General features: G+C 37.7%; 1 protein-coding gene across 1 annotated transcript in view; it reads left to right on the top strand.

Annotated features, from left to right (window-relative positions):
* LOC135291260 (trichohyalin-like) overlaps nucleotides 1-18,040 on the top strand; it is a 422,947-nt gene that overhangs the window by 313,988 nt on the left and 90,919 nt on the right. Inside the window, 1 exon segment of the mRNA XM_064405294.1 lies at nucleotides 11,477-11,893. Within this exon segment, the coding sequence (XP_064261364.1) occupies nucleotides 11,477-11,893 (417 nt within the window).

Below are 18,040 nucleotides of genomic sequence, written 5' to 3'. Positions count from 1 at the left end.
ATGTATCTGTTGCATTTAGAATCCTGTTCATCCAACCGTATCTTGTAAAGCTGTAATTCAGTTGGGATGTTTCAGAGACATAAGATGCAAGCACACAGCCCAAGTAATATGATAATATCACCAGTACACAGGGGTGGAACTGAAAATGAGCGTCATTGCTGACAAATAAGATGTCTCCATTTTCTCATGAGCTTGGTGTTACTATCTCCAGCAGCAGATGATCCCTGAGCTTTAAAGAGTAACACAAACATCTGCAAAATGAGCTCTATGTGTTCTACAGTACTCTCCTGCATGTTTTTTATTTCCTTCCCTTTTTAACATTTAGAAGTAGCTATTTCTGGTCAAGTTGTGCCTATCTCCAGCAGCTCTGGTGGGAGCAAGGACAGAGTGTTCTAAGATCTTATGCCTGTAAGCAGTTTGTTACAAGTATTAAATTGCAAGCATCCTAAGAGTCCTTAATGTACTTGGGGAATCAGGGGACGCTGCTGAAATAAGGGCAACAACAGGAATGATATATTTTAGAAAGTATAACTACTTCTTAATAATGCCAATGATAGAATACTACACAAGTGTGGTTTTAGGAGGTTCCTGTGGTTTTTTGGCTGTTTGTTGTCCTGTGGTAGTCTTGGTTACAATTTAGAGGGACCAGGTTGTTCTTCATCAGACAGCACATGACAATTCTTGTAGACTTCTGATCTTTCTTCTTAATCTGTACTTGGAAATATTTTAAGCTGAGCAGCATTATTGGTTTTTGGTGTTTGATTATATCTTCTAAAAGATTCTAAAATATTTTTAGCTTGCTGATAATTTAATTATGGTGTTTTTCTTCTACTCATTAAAGGCATTAAAACATAGTATTATGAATCACTCTGCCTGTTAATCACTCCTTTTATTGTCTATAACCTATCCTTCTCCTTCATTGTATGTTTTTATTATTTTATGTATTTTATTATATTATATTTCATTTTATGCCATTTTTATCAGTGTTGAAAATAGAAATTGCCAGAAAATACTAGTGCAAACGCATTTGATGAAAATTCTGATAACAACCTAATCTAGTAATGTTGGCAAAAGCTGCACTAGAGAATCTTTAAACTGTGATTTGAGAAACTGTATTAAATAGTTTAACAGTACTGGTAGTTCAGTGCTGCAGAGGCAGGTTGCTGTGGCTCCAGGGGAATAAGGGAGTAACATGTAGACGCTTATGTGTATGGGAGATGGAAGAGTGTAACTGATGGAAAATAATTAGATAATCATGTAGAGAAATAATTTAATTGTATTTTATTTCTGTACAAAAAAATTCCAACCTCCGAACATTAAAAAAAAAAAAAAAGCAAATCAGTAATCCTAGCCTGACTTACTGTCATACTGGTCAGAAATTTCCCATCAATTTCTTGCTTTTCTCTCAGTGCAAAATATATATCTACCAAAAAGAAGAAAATATTGTGTTGTGGTTTTAAAAATGTTGAATATTAAGCACCATGCAGCTGTTCACTGAATCCTCCCTCTATTCCCACCATGGTGGAATCGGGAGGAGAATCAAAGAAAAACTTATATGTTGAGATAAGGATTTTTTAATAATTTAAAATAAAGTAAAATACCATAGTGGGGTAAATAATAATAATTATATAAAAAGGGAAAACAAGTGATTCACAACTGTTCACTGCTTACTGACTGATGTCAGACTCCCCTTCCCAGGCCCAGTTAGACCATGCTTCTGGGCAACTCCCCGACTTTATATACTGGGCTGGATGTTGGATGGTGTGGAATATCACTTTGATTAGTTTAGGTCGTCGGTCCCAGCTTCTTTTCTGTACTTCCTCACTGGAAGAACATGGGACGAAAAAAAAATATCCTTGACTTAGGACAAACATGACTTACCAAAACCACAAAAACATCAGTGTTGCCAACACCATTTTTATTCCAGTCCAAAACACAGCATTATAACAGCTGCTGAGAAGAAATTAATTCTATCCCAGCTGAAACCAGAACAATTTTATACTGTCAAGACTTGAAAATCAGGACAACATATTATTATGTTTGGATTAACCAAGGTGCATCAAAGATACGTCACATTTTTTAGAAACCAGTCTCTGAAAGACTGAGCTGTGACAACTGCCAAACAGTGTCCTCTAAAAGTATTGTAAAAATACCTGCACATTTGTGAATTATCTGTTGCATCTGGAGGCAGGCAAAAAGAGCATTCTTATGTTCTGAGGTCCAGGTACTACCTCTGTGAAGTTTTTTGTCATTTATTTCCTTTTTTTTGTGACCTAAATCTCACTAGCTGATGGTTCAATATCATAATGCACTCAGCAAACAATTCACTCCTTTCTTCTTCTTCTTCTTCTTCTTCTTCTTCTTCTTCTTCTTCTTCTTCTTCTTCTTCTTCTTCTTCTTCTTCTTCTTCTTCTTCTTCTTCTTCTTCTTCTTCTTCTTCTTCTTCTTCTTCTTCTTCTTCTTCTTCTTCTTCTCCCTCTCTCCCTCTCTCTCCCTCTCTCTCTCTCTCCCCCACCTTTTCTTTCTCTCACTCTTTCTTAAACCTTTAAATGATAGTCTGATAAGGGAAGTGATGGCACCCACAGACCCAAAAAAATGTCTTGTTTACAGCTGAAAGGTTGATGCCAATCAGTCACTGGGATAATATCAAACACAGTAATAGCTCTATACAGATTCAAATATCTTCATTGTATTTAAATGATGTGAACAATGGAAATACTAATCAATCCTCCTAATTAGGGAATAAATGGTGAAAATATTTAATGGCTTGAGGTTTCCTCAGGAAGCCTGTCATGAAACTGGGACTTGATGTAAAGTTTCCTTAAGTCTGTGGTGCATAACTTGGAGAAGAAGTCATGCTGTCTTTCTAAGCCACAATGGGTAGAAATAAAGTGAGAAACAAAGTCACACCTTGTTATATCTTCATCCTGCTGCCTTTCCTTGATAAATTTTTAACAGTATACAACTCTACAAAATACATAGTTTTTGTTGCCCTGCCTACTATCTTTGCAGTTTTTGCTGAGTGAATATAATTTTCTAATAAATTTGCTTATTTGGGCGCAGACTGACCTTTCCCTATGTGCAAAATATTGAGTGTTTGAACTGACTACCTACAAGTAAAATTCTTTAAAATTTCACTGTGCCTTTGTGTGCTGCACAGATCCATCATACAATTCTGTCCTTGATACTCCTCTGTCTTTATCCGTCTAATTTCATTCAGCATAACTTACAGGAACATGCATACTCACCAGACATAAGTTTTTAACTAACAGAGTGTAGCAAGTGACCAGATCTTTTCAGGGGGTTTATTAAATGAAGGGAAAGGTTATGTGTTTTTTCAGATTACAAATACTCTGCAAGCAACAGTAATTTTTTATACCTGAAGCCCATTATTCCATTCAAGATAAACAACGTGCATTATTTTCCTTTTGTTCCCATCTACAGCCTTTGTTTACAGACTGATTGAGAAGTCTCATCCTGTAGAGTGCTACATTCATATATCTCTTCTTGCTGCAGAGTACAGAATCAAGGAAGATTAATCCTTTAATTCCTTAATGTTTCAGGAAGGCTCACTTCTCAGGTAAATGTGTGTGACACTGATAGCTGAATTGCTAGGAACTTAGTTCCTGATGTAGAAATCAGCCCAATTTACCTCTTTCTTCAATGTTTAAATGCATATGGCTACCCTCTGCTTTCATGAGTGGTTTTTCTTTTTTAGGTATTAAACAAGAATAAGACATATTGTGGGTAGTTTCGTTGTTTGGCTTGACAGAAGCATTTTTGTTAGACAGCAAAGAAGGTAAGGATAACATATTTCTAAAACAACAAAATGGACCTAGTATGTGGAGGAAATTGTGCAGAAAAGTAATCTATAAGTCTGCTCAGAAACTTGGGTAAGCATTATGGAAACCACAATCATACCGCAATTTTTTCTGTGTGTCAAAATGTAGCTATGAGTACTTTATCTTCTTGACAAAATCACCTTTTATAAGTCATTTGTCATCAAAACTGAAGAAGTGGTAGTTGATCACTGCAAATGACTTTGCCATTAAGACCATAATTTTGGTATTTTTCTTTTTCTTTTCAGTATTAAAACTGCTTTGGGAGGCAGCGTAAAGGAACCTGGATGAATCAATAAGTGATTAAACCCAGGTTTACAGATAAGTGCATTTGCAAAAGCTCCACTGGTTCCTTTGTTAACTTGAGTTATTTTCAATAATGAAGGAAACATTTGTTAGAGTTAGAAAGAAATTATACAAAATATTCTACAATATGAGCCAAAATGCTTTTGGAAACAAACACAAAAAAAGTTTATTTCCATAAAGGAACCCTCCAAGAGAATTTTGCATTGTTTTTGCACTGAGAACATGGTATTAAGGGGTTACATACACAAAAAAGAATATTTTATCCAATAAATTTTGCCATTGCAGAAGTATCTAGTTCCCTACAAAACTGAAATTGTGCCGTACCCAACACAAAGACTACTTGAAAACTTTCCTTTTGTCTGGCCCAAAATTCTACAATTTAATCACACTGGTGATTTCTCTTGGCATCAAGTTGTAAGAATGAACATATTTAGCATTTTGATGAAAAGAAAATTCCAATATTTTTTTAATCAACAGGAATAGTCTGCTTCTAGATATTTGGATCTGAAACCAAAAGAAATAGTCTTTCTCTCTGGAAGATCAATAAATTAAAGTTCAATAAACTAATATTGAGTTTCTGCTTATTAAATGTCTATTGGGCTTCCTCCACTATGACTGTAATCCCAGTGGATTGTTAATATAATAAAGTTTTTTAATATAATCTCTTTAAATATATGATGACTTTTGAGAACACGGTAATGTAAAAGAGTAAGATTTCTCTTTTTCTCCCTAGTTAGCAGGGATTTTTTTTAAAGGTTAAGAGAGTCAGCTTCTGTCTGACTGCCTGACCACACTTATGTTGACAGAACACCATAAACTGCATCATTCAGGTAAATGCTGGTGGATTTCAATGGCAGCATGGTGAGTCTTGTGATATTTTTCTAGTCACACCACTTTGAAAATTTGTCTTAAAAGGGGAGCACCTGGATTACCTTTTTCACATTGAGGGAAATGAAAGGTAATGGATTGTTTAGAAGGCTACATCTGGATCAACTTGTGTCAAAGTCACACTAAAATTTTAATTTAATTTTTAAAATGTGTTTCATAAAACTTCTACAACTGCTTGATGAAAAAGGCATATCTGGAATGCAAAATATTTAGGCAAGAATCTAAATATAACTTTTGAAATTTGACTGATTAGGCAAACATTAATATTAGAAAATGCAAAATATTATAACTCAGAATAAAATCACATATTTACTGTATATATTCCATATAAAGTTTTATTTGTTGGTTGTTTTTTAGGTTGGTTTTGGTTTTTTTTTCTTCCTTTGTCTATTTCCCTGTCAAGTTAGTCTGTATTGACTGGTCACTAAGATCAGTGGGACAATTTATGTAAAGAAATTATATTGAATTAGAATCTAGAAGTTTAGGTGTTACAGCTGCATGTGAGGCAAGGGAAGGGAAATTCTGGGAAGGGAAGTTCCAGGAAGGGAAGATATGTTTCTGTTTGCAGGCATAAGTCTACCTACAGATACCTTAGTGGCTATTTGTTTTTTATTGACATTTTTATTTCCAAAGCCTACTTTTTGCCATTGCTATTTTTTTTGCCTTCCCTTCACCCATGATGCTGAGTCTAAAAAAACAATAATTGTAAAAATTACCTGCTGAGCTATGCAATATCACCTACTACATTAACTGCACAAGGTAATTTTTAGTGGTGCTAAAAGTGCCATGGAAACACAGAATCTGGAAATAGCTTGGACTTCGCAGACACAGAGAGGATATAAATGCCTTGCCCAGAGATGAGTTGTTGATCTGACTCATTAATTGGAATTTGCACTGGTTTATTAAATGTTCCAATGAAAACAAGGTAAGTGAAACTTACCTTGCATAAAGCACTACCTATCACACTATTCCACTGCTCTTGTTCTTACATTAAGTCAGTGCTGGAATAGAACCTATTAAGCATTTAATTCTTCTTGTGATCCTGGAGCAAGAAAAGAATATTTCCAGTGCTTTCTTTGCTGCTTGAGAGCTGCAATTCATCTTGCTTTATCTCAGTGTTAGTCACACTGTGATCAATCACTCTCATCTTTCATAGTGTTTACTGCAAGGAGCTGTGGTCTCCCTTGCTGCTGTCTTGAGGCTTTACATTCTTTTTCCACCCTTGGTTTTCATGATTAATAAAATTACTGCTGTTTTCTCTCTTGCTCTGCTCCTGCAGTGTTCTGCACAGCACTAGCCTTGAACTGTTTTCCCTTTCCTGACTCTCACATTCTCTGTTCCTGGATGCAGTCTTAATAATGCCTCATGTCATGGATAAGGTGGCTCTGAATTTTCTGGTTTATTCTCCAGGGCTTTCACTGTCCTTGTGCTGTGCTCCTCTGTATCTTAAACACTGCTGCTGCTGCTGCTAGTCTGTTGTGCTGCTTGCTCTGGGTCCAGGCAGGATTCTTTCATGCTGCCCCTCATTTCCTATTGATTGCTATTTAATTCTTTGGTAGTGGAGTTTATGTCCCTCAGTTTGTTTCAACTCTTATAATTAACATTAACTCCCCTTTTTCAGTCCTCTGTAACAGGTCTGCTTATACAACTGTTCCTGAACAGAGCTGGTGTTGATGCTGTGGTTACTCTCCCTCCACTCCAGGCTTTGTCTGATGTAAATGCTCTCCTGTAGTAATTCTCCCTTCATAGATATATGGTCACAATGGTTTCAGGAGGCTGAGATAAATATTGTCCAGAGAAGTGACACCAAATCACCAGCAGCCCTTTCTCTTCCATAGCCATATGCTCACCATCATTGCTTGTCCTCTCAGCAGCTGCTTCATCCTCTTCCTTTTTTGGAGGCTGCCTGTCAAAGTGTCTCCGAGTTTTACAGAGTGGCAGACACCCAAGAAACTGCAATGAAACAGGGTCTGACACTGAATCTCTGATGGAAATGAATTCTGGATATTAAAAAACAATGAAAGTAAGTTTAAGGATAGTACAAGTGATAATTATGGAAAGGTTTCTTGCAAAAGGAAATTCTCACTAATTTCAATCAAATGTACAGCTGTCTTTCAATTTAGAATTATATATCATACCTCTCATAATAGTCATGCTGAGACAATTTGTAGCAGTATTTAGGCATGGCTTTAAAAGCATCTGAGTGTCTACTCTCCAATACAATTAAAATTCTACTATGGACCATTTTGCGTATTTTGAATTGTCTGGGTGCCTTGAAAACCTGCCCACCAGATATTAAAAATATATTAATACTAATTTCCTTTTTATATTATTTTTTTATTTTCTATTTTTTTACAGCAGATAGTTTGCTATAAACATAAATAACACTTTAATTACTCTTTTAGTAACAAAGGTTTATTTACTGCTTTGCAAAATGTCTCTAGACATCTAGAAGAAGCATTATATGTTTATTTTCTTTCCTGCAGTTTAATTTTTTTTTTTTACTATATGGACTCACACTGTAATAAAAAGTCTCCAAATGAATACCAATACAGTTTTAAGCTTAATATGTTCTTTCAAAACAAATACCTTATTTAAAATTGCATTTTTATTTAACTTGCCAAGAACAGTGGATTTTGCAACAGAAACAATATGATTTATTGCTTTAAAAAGTGTGTTTGGGCAGTTACTGTACCACCTATATGGAAAGAAGCTTATGGCAACTGAATCACTAAATATCAGGAAATAATTGTTACTGTTGGCACATATGTTCAATACCTTAATATTGTAATAACAGTATTGATGCTGAATTTGCCTGGAGTTCACTGACCTAAGTGTCCACATGATAAGATATTCAGAAATATAGTAAATTTACAACACATTAGCCCAATCTGTTATGCTGCCTGACTGAAAAATGGGTTTCTTTCTGCATTTGATATTTATTGTCCAATTATACAAACGAGGAAAGACATAAATCTAAAGAGAACAAGTGACTGTATCTGTTTGGTTTGAGTAATAGTGTATTTCTAACACTTTTGGTTTTACCATGAAATGATTAAGAGATTCTGGTAATAAATCTGAGATGTAATGTTACCACTGCTGTCCTAATCCAATATGGTAAATTCCTAATTTTATTATGATATTGGATAGCAGGCCAGAAAGAAAAATTAAATTCCTAATGAATAGTTTTTTAGGCGATACTAACTGAAATATTCACCTTTCTTTCTCTTCACACAATTAAGAAAAAGTGCAGCAGCATTAACTTCTGATCAGATAAATTTTTTAAACTCATTCATGTGATTTTGAGGAAAGAGGAAGAGGAAATGGGTATTAATGGAAAAATCATATCCTCACCTGATGGGATTCCATTTTGAGTTCCCTGTAATCTGAAAAATATATGTTACTGTTTGATATTTAATAGGATTTTCACCCTACTTTGAAATTCTTCTCATAATCAGATTTATACTGTTATGTTTTCTGAACAGAAGACTGAAAAAATCCCAAAACTGACTAGATCAGTCACTATAGATAACTTCAAGACAATTGTGTTTGAAAAACTAAACTAGTTTAAAGTCAAAATAACATAGATTTTAGGCCGGATGGTTGCTTTCTGGGATTTTAAAGGGCAGAACAACATATCTGCCTAGGAAAATGATGCTCATCAGGTAGGATTTTTGTCTCTTATATTTATATTAAATAAACATTCAGAAAATTGCCAGAATAAGAATGTTTCAATTGTGTCATATACTGGCAAAATATTATTAATTTGGTGTGGTAATCACATATCCTTTGAACAGAGAGTGACATAGCTCTCTCCCAGAATTTTCCTGGGAAGCTGTGAGAAAGTTCAGAGAAAAGAATGAGAAAAATTTTTTATCTTCATTTGCTGCACCTGTTGTTGTGTACATGTGGAATGTGTTATGGAGATTTGTTTACCAAAAGGTGATTTCTTAATTGGACTCTGGTGATGGTGTTTGGATTTGATTGACCAACTGTGTGGATCCATGTGTGTCATGACTGTCTGGTAAGGATGATGAGTTTCTTAATAGCAGAGTACAGTATAGTATAGTATAATATAGTATAATAAAGTGATTGATCAGCTTTCTGCAATCATGGAGTCAATACCCATTATTTCACCTTCAGGGGCTCACTGATACAATAATTTTGGGGGGCAAGTCAGATACTTCTAAAATGCTGTCTCTTGAAGACAAATGTGAAGACCTAAAAGGTTAAAAAAAACCCCCTTGCATTTCACTACCTTTGCTCTACAAGGACAATTTGAAAAGTGGATATGGTTGATTTCATTTCTCCCTACCCTATTCAGTCCCAAAAGTGCACTCTGGCATTGAAGAATTAGATAATTATTCAAGTTCCAAAGGACATTTAAGATCATTGCACCAAACCTAGCAGTGCCAAGTTTTTCACTAAAACGTGTCCGTAAGTACCACATTTACATGTCTTTTAAATACCATCAGGGATGGTGACTCAACCACTTCCCTGGACAGCATGTTCCAATGCTTGACTATCCTTCTGGTGAATAATTTTTTTTTTCCTAATATCCAATCTAAGCCTTCTCTGGTGCAATTTGATGCCATGTACCTCTTGTCCTATCACTTGTTACTTGGGAGAAATGACTGACCCTTGCCTTCCTACAACCTCACCTTTCAGTGACAAGGTCTCCCCTGAGCCTCCTTTTCTCCAGAATAAACTCTAGCTCCCTCAGCCACTTGTCACAGGATTTTTGCTCTGTACCCTTCACCAGCTCTGTTTCCCTTTTCTGAACACACTCTCATCTCAATTTCCTTCTGGTAGTGGGGGTCCAGAACTGGACACAGGACTCAGGGTGTGACCTCACCTGTGCCCAGTACAGGGGAACAATCACAGCCCTGCTCCTGCTGGCCACACCATTGCTAGTACAGGTCATGTGCCATTGGCCTTCTTGGCCACCTGGACACAGCTGGCTCTTGTTCAGCTGCTGTCAGCCAGCACTCCCAGGTCCTTTTCTGCTGGACCTTTCTCCCCAGCCTACAGAACTGCATGGGTTTGTTTTGACCCAAGGGCAGGACCTGGTACTTGGCCTTGTTGAATCTCACACCACGGGCCTCAGCCCATGAATCCAGCCTGTCCAGATCTCTCTGTAGAGCCTATCTACCCTCCAGCAGACCAGCACTCCCACCCAGCTAGGTGTCATCTGCAAACTTGCTGAGGAGATGCTTAATCCCATTGTCCGGGTTGCTGATAAAGACATTGAACAGGCCTGGTCCCAAGACTGAGCTGTGGGGAACACCGCAAGAGAGTGGCGATCAGCTGCATGTAACTCCATTCACCACGTTCTTTGACATGCAAAGTTATTGCACCACAAAATTGGAAATTATCCTGATTAATTAAGGATTCATCAAAAAAGGTTAGCTTATTTCTTTTTGAGGCTGGGGAAAGTCAAATTATGAGAAAGATACAATGCAGTTTATTTTTTGCAGGCTAATTTGTGAAAACTTGCAAATTTGTAATTTCTAAAGTGTTGATATAACACTGAAATATTTTTGTGAACCAATATCCTCGACATTCTGTTTGGCATGTGGCTTTCAGTGTAACTCACCTGCCCTTTAACAATGGTCACTGTTGACTGTATCTACTTAAATATAAAATGAATCTGTTGCAAACAGTATATGACTTAATATATATTTTATACATGGCAATCCATGTTTCATGCTGACCCAAAGTTCACTGATGCATACTTAGAATAGAAAAAAAAATACAAACCAATTGTAGGACCTTAAAATAATATAATTTTTAAGATTGTATTAAGTCTTACATGTTGAAGAATTCAATTAAAAAGTAAATTGTAAAATTGTAGAATACTTAGTGAGAATACAAGAATCAGTTTTATGGATGCTATAATGCTTAACAGTTTCCTGTTTTTTTCCTAACTATTATTTTTTCCTAACTATTATTGACTTTTAGTTTTTAAATTAACTCCTAGGACTGTAAAATAGTTTGGATTGGTCTCTCTTTAGGAGACCTTAAAGATAATTTAGTCCACTGTTCCTCCACATTATTGAACACTTAGCCAAGAAAATCCCTAAATCACAAGACTTCTGGGGTTTTTTGGTTTCCTGTGTTGATTTTTTTTTTAAATTTTTTTGTTTGCTTGCTTGTTTCTATTTTTGTCTGTTTGCTTGTTTTGTGGTTTATTTGTTTGTTTGGTTGGTTTGTGTTTTGAACATCTCTCCTATGAGGACAGCCCTGGAGAAGAGTAGGCTCCAGGGACACCTTGTAGCCCCTCCCAGTACCTAAAGGGGGGTGCTACAGGAGATCTGGAGAGGGTCTTTGGACAGGGACAAATAGGACAAAAGGGAATAGCTTTAAATTGACAGAGAGTGGATTTAGATCTCATATTAGGAAGAAATTCTCTGCTGTGGATGTGGTGAGAGAGGAGAGGAGAGGAGAGGAGAGGAGAGGAGAGGAGAGGAGAGGAGAGGAGAGGAGAGGAGAGGAGAGGAGAGGAGAGGAGAGGAGAGGAGAGGAGAGGAGAGGAGAGGAGAGGAGAGGAGAGGAGAGGAGAGGAGAGGAGAGGAGAGGAGAGGAGAGGAGAGGAGAGGAGAGGAGAGGAGAGGAGAGGAGAGGAGAGGAGAGGAGAGGAGAGGAGAGGAGAGGAGAGGAGAGGAGAGGAGAGGAGAGGAGAGGAGAGGAGAGGAGAGGAGAGAAGAGAAGAGAAGAGAAGAGAAGAGAAGAGAAGAGAAGAGAAGAGAAGAGAAGAGAAGAGAAGAGAAGAGAAGAGAAGAGAAGAGAAGAGAAGAGAAGAGAAGAGAAGAGAAGAGAAGAGAAGAGAAGAGAAGAGAAGAGAAGAGAAGAGAAGAGAAGCCATGGATGCCCCATTCCTGGAAGTGTTCAAGGCCAGGCAGGCTCTGAGCAACCTGGTCTAGTGGAAGATGGAAGAAAGCTAGGAACTAGATGATCTTTAAGGTCCCTTCCAAGCCAATCCACCTATGGATATATGATTATATGAAGTTTCATCCTTCTTTGTCAGGTAACAATTGTCAAAAAGCATTGCTCCAATCTCTTCCTTAGAAATCCTCTAGCTATTAGCATACAGAAAAAAACCCCTTCCTGTTGTCGGAGAAAACACTGGCCACTTACAATTCTAATTGAGCTTTGGCCTTTTGTGCCTTCTCCCCATGTATGTGATCCACAGCTTTGTCATATTACTGCAAAACCCAACCTTTCTTCCAGAGACCACATAAATTTCTTTTCCTCTGGAGCTCTTTGGTGTTCAGCAAAGCTGGTCATTTGGCCTGCCTTCTTCATCTCCTGCACAAGGGAATTCCCTGCTCCTGAGATTCTCAAAGTAATCTCTTAAAAACTAACGAATCTTTTTGTACTTCTTTTTGTACTTGAACCCCCATCTTGTTGTCCACTGGGACCCCCAGCCACACAGGCCTCAGCCTTTGTTGGTCTGTGTGGTTCATCCAACCCAGCTGCCTGTCACTCTGACTTCTTTGGAGGGTTACCTTCTTTGCCTTTCATTCTCTCTTTCTACCTCTCTTTCTCTCTTGGCCAATTCACTGTTCCCCAAAGGCCATTCCCATCACACCAACAGAGCAGCAAACCTCTGTTGCTTGTGGGAACAGACAGCTGGGACAGCTGACCCAACTGATCCAAGGGATGTTACACGTCATGTGGCATCATGCGCAATCTATAAAGCTGGGGGGAAATGAAGGAAGGGGGGACATTGGAATTTGTGGCATTTGACTTCTAAAGTGACTGTTGCATGTGATGTGGCCTTGCTCTCCTGAAGATGGATGAACACCTGCCTGCCCATGGGAAGCAGTGAGTGAATGAATTCCTCATCTTGCTTTGCTTTTGTGAGCAGCTTTTGTTTTCCATTTTAAACAGTTTCATCTCAACCCATGAGTTTCCTCAATTTTACCCCTCTGATTCTCTCATCCATCCCACCTGGGGGGTGTGATTGAGTGGCTGTATGATGCTGGGCTTAAACCACAACACTCCTACTTTTCTTAACCCTGAAAAGTTCATGCATGAATGGAAATTTGATAGCTGAATGTACTATTAACAGAGACTGGCATATCCTCTCTATATGACTCTGAGGCTCCCTTATCTTTGATCTGACTGTGAAATAGAGCCCCTGGAGACAAATTGCATCTCTTTCTGTGATGTGACTCCAGCTGTCAGTGAGACAGCTGCTTGTTCTCTTGTCAGACTGACTTCCTTGCAGGTGGGTGAATAACCTGACAGCTAATTACGCGGCAGTAAGTCTTGCATTTTCATTAGGTGTTGATGAGCTGGAACACTTTGTACAGGACCTGTATGGGGTCAGGCATAGTCTGCGGACCTGTATGGTCCAGTTCATAGGCTCTTGCTCCAGAACTACTAGAGTTTATTTCTTTTTATGTAGGTAAATTTGAAAAATAAGAACCTGTAGCCCCAGATCTTCCTCCTGTTTTACCTGAGCATAAATTGATGCCACTGGGATTTTACTCTGGGCAAATTTGTCTCAGTACATGTTCTACTTTACATTCCAGAGCTGGCACAGCATTTGATTTCCTACCCATGTGCCTTTCCAGTTCTCTCTAATGCCCTTCAGCACAAAGCAATAAAACTATGTTGCTGGTTTAATCTGACATTCAAAAGTTTATAGCACACTAATTTAGTTATGCAATAGCAGAGAATTCTGTCTGGTTACTGAATCCAGCTAACTATCAGATTTGGAGTGAAAAACTGACAGATTAATTATTTAGGATTACAAAGATTGTGTCAGGGAAGGGTTAATATGGGCATAGTTTCTAAAGAATTTATAGTAGACTGTGAAGCTACAGAACTCATTTGAATGTGTCTTTCAACTTTCTAGTATTTCCCCTCTCAGTATTCCCCATGGAAGAGGAATTCTTCAGTTTTACTCATTCTTTCTGCCTTTAGAAGAAGCAATGGATAAGTAAAGTTACATATTTCATATTTCCTAAAGCTACATATTAAAATTTCAAGATAAAAACTCCATGTATTTCCCCTGCAGATATGTATTTCAGGTGGATTATGTAATCATTATCTGGGCTTCTTTACTTCAGCATTGCAATGCTGGACTGGCAAGTTTAGAGGTGAAACTCTTAAAGTTTGCAAAATAGTCTGTAAATATTTCATATGTAACTAAGCTTCTTTCTCTGTTGTGAGATTAGCTGATGTTTTGCATAAATTTTGAGGGCTCTTAAAGTGCTCTTTGGCTTTACCACAACAAACCTATAAGGCACTGGAATTCATTCAATGGGAACTGATCCTGTATTTAAATACTGTACAGAATAGTGTTGTGTTCCAAATAAGTGCAGCCAGTACTTTAAGGTCTCCTTATTATCATAAGTCCAGAACTGATCCTTAATGCACATGGAACTTTACAGACCTACAATTTAGGCATGGGAGATGTTAACCTTAGGACATGAAAGACATTCAGAGTTTCTTGGAAATGCCTTAGCTTTTCTCTAATGGAACCACTGTACTGCCATTGGGATGCAATTTGGGTTGTACTCTTTTATATACATTGTTTGAATATTCTGGTAGGTTGTCATCTGTTGCTGCAAAGAGCTTTTTCTAAGAAAACAAAACCATTTTCTAGCACAGACCTCCCAGTATACAATTTCTTGGCTAGTACCAGCTTGGCTTGGTTTGTTTGTATCCTGAGCCAGTTTGCGGTGGTTTTGAATAAAAGCCCAGTCTCATCCATGTCACTAAAGAGCTATATATAGCCAGAGACAAAAATTAAACTAAAGACAGTGCCTTACAGAAAGAAATAAACTGTTTTCCCCTTCCTTCACAATCTCCCGCATGAAATGTGAAACAGTTGCTGAGATGAAGTGAATCTAATGAAGGTCTAAGGTCCCATGCTGAGGAAATTAATGAATGAAACTTCAACAAGCAGTGGGAATAGTACTTAATTGTATCTCATATAGAATAAATTAGTATTTAACTTTTAAAACCTCTGACAAGTTGTGTTGGGGGAAAAAAGTAAAGCTCCAACTTTTTGTTTCAGGACAGTGAATTCCATGACAGAAATGAAGACAGTGTATATTATGTAAGTAATTTATTTGTGCATCTTTTCAGCATTAATAGGCTTGCTGCCAGATATTCTAGACTGCAGTTTGTAATGCCTGACTCCTTAGTCTTTTCAAGCAATTGGAGAAATTGCTTTGTGCAGGTTGTCAGTGTCAGGAACCAGCTCACTCACATAAGACAGAGCTCAATTAGTTCCTGGAAAAAAGTCCCAGTTTTTGAAATACACAGTGACCTGCACTATGAAAGATAGGTAGACAAGAGTTACACAAACCCTAAATGTTAATGTAGACTGGCAAGAATACCATGGTGGTTGTGATAGGCTCTTTATTCTGTGGTTTTTAATCTTTTAGTGGTATTGTAAGTGTGTGTAAGGAATTTTTTTTAATGACCAGAGTTAATTTTCCCAGTAACTGCTGTGTACTATCCTGTAAGCAAATACCTCCTTATTTAGAATAGTAGCACATACATTTGGAAGTATGTCCTGGATCAGACCTAGGACTGGAGCCTATTAGGAAAAGCATTAATAAGTATTTGTCATGTGATTCTGTGGCTTTTGAGACACTTAATGCATGATCATTATCAATGATCATTTAAGAACTGTGTTTTTATAGTTTATTCACAAACATGCAAGAATGGCTAGGACAAGAGGATCTTAACCATAACAGAGACAGTGAAAGTAAACTGAAAATTAATGACAAATACAGGAATCAAGAAAGTAGTGTGGAAAAGCAGTTGAACTAAAAAGGGGAACAGCTTCTGTAAAGATACCAGGTGACCTTGTTCCCATTGATTTTTAAGACTTTTTAAGAAGATGATTTACAGCAGAGTTTAGAATTGAGTTCCCTTTAAAAATATGGCTTGATGGTCTACAGTTTTGCTATAACAAACAAAAAGTCTGTTTTATGAAATTTGATCTACATTTACATAGTTCATCATTTTTTTCTCTCTCATAAGAAGCTCCGAAAGACTAACTCTGAGAATACAGTGGCCTGGGAAAACGCTGGGACTATATAGGTAATGAGCAGATTTAGCTGATTAGAGAAGGCTGATCCATACTTTTGACTCTGGAAGATATTCCAAGATTTCTTCCCCCACCGGCTGCCTCCAGACTCACACCCTTTGGTGTGATCTATTCTTGTGTGGCTGTGATATAGTGATAACAACATCAATTTTTCTGGTTGGTGTTTGTGTTAGGAACAAGACAACTTGTTATTATGAAATTGTGTGAAAACATGCCTGCCTTTAATATGTTGAAGAAGATAAACAAAAATAACTAGTGACAAATAATTTTTTTCCTCTCTTCAGATTACCTGCCACCATAATTTTACAGGGCTTTAATACTTGAGGAATTAAATAAAGTTTAATTTGTCAAAGAGAACAGCCACTTCTCCAAGACTAATTCAGGAATTGTGTAAGTTTTTTTCTCAGTTTATTCATGTGATTTAGTGCCATTGGTTTCAAACAGGTTATATCCCCAAAACATTTTTCAGAGTGTATGCTTTATTTTTTAAAAATATCAATTCATATTCTTAAATAGTAATATATGATTCATCTTCCCATATTCTGTAACTATTAATACCTCTTTCATGACCTGGCTCAATTTCTTTACAAATTAAATAGGAGTGACTAACAGTTTAATAGCTTGATCCCACAGGTCTCAAGCTTGATTTCAGGTGGAGTTATAGGCTTAAGTAGCTTTTGAGGGCCAGCACTTCTGGGACTTGTTCAAAATACATTGAATAATACTGGAAAACAAAGTAAGTAATTTCTTAAATTAAATTGAATTTTGTGCTCATTGAAAGAAACGCTAAAATTTGGACCACCTTTCATGTAAGAAATTCAGACCCAGAACGAAATGCATTCTTAAAACCTCAAAGTACTAAATCTCCCTGGACCTTTAGGAAAACAACAAGATGGTATGATTGAGTCTAATACGTCAAGGAAAATATATATTTGTGATGTAGTAAGACTATGAAATAATTTTTTATAATACTGAATTTTTACTTCTGAAAATCTGGTGTGGAATGCAAGAACAACAGAATTCCTCTTTCAACTTAGTTGCCTCAAGTATTGCACTAAATCTACTAAAAATATTAATCTCAGAATCACAGAAAAGGCCAAGGTGGAAGGGACCCACAAGGATCATTCAGTCCAGCACCTGGTCCTGCACAGCACCATCCCCAAGAGTCATACCATGTGCCTGACAGTGCAGTTCAAACACTTCTTGAGCTCTGCCAGGCTTGGTGCTGGAACTACTTGCCTGAGGAACATGTTCCTGTGCCCAACCACGCTCTGGGTAAAGAACCTTTTCCTGATATCCAGCCAAAACCTGCTCTGAGACAACTGCAACCCTCAAGTTCTGTCACAGGTCACTCCAGAGAAGAGATCAGTGCCACCCCTCCTCCTCCCCTCATGAGGAAGTTGTAACTGCAGTGAGGTCTCCCCTCAGTCTCCTCCAGGCTCAGAGACCAAGTGACCTCAGCCACCCCTCATACAGCTTCCTCTCAAGGCCCTTCAACACCTTCATTGCCCTAATTTGGACACTAGTAGCCTAATGTCTTTTGTTTTGGCACCCAAAACTGCCCTCAGGACTTGTGATGAAGCCACCTCCATGCAGAGCAGAGCGAGACAATCCCCTCCATTTCCTGGTTGGCTGTGCCTGATGTCCCACAAGACATGGGTGGCCCTCCTGGCTTTCAAGGCACTGCTGACTCACGTTCAGCTTTCCATTAAAGAAACTGGTCCCTTCCTGTGGCACTGCTTTCCAGCATCTCATTCTCCAGTCTGTCTGTACATCTAGGGTTGCTGCATCCCAGGAACAGAATCTGGCCCTGTCCCTTGGTGAAGTTCATGTCATTGGTGATTGCCCACACCCTTAATTTGTTGAGATCTCAAGGGATCTCCCTGCCTTCAAGGGACCAGTTTTGTATCATCAGCAAACTAATTGGTAT

The sequence above is a fragment of the Passer domesticus genome, chromosome Z (assembly GCF_036417665.1).
Source record: "Passer domesticus isolate bPasDom1 chromosome Z, bPasDom1.hap1, whole genome shotgun sequence".
Lineage (NCBI taxonomy): Eukaryota > Metazoa > Chordata > Aves > Passeriformes > Passeridae > Passer > Passer domesticus.
The sequence above is the reverse complement of the archived record's forward strand: the minus strand, read 5'-3'. Positions and strand labels throughout refer to the sequence as shown.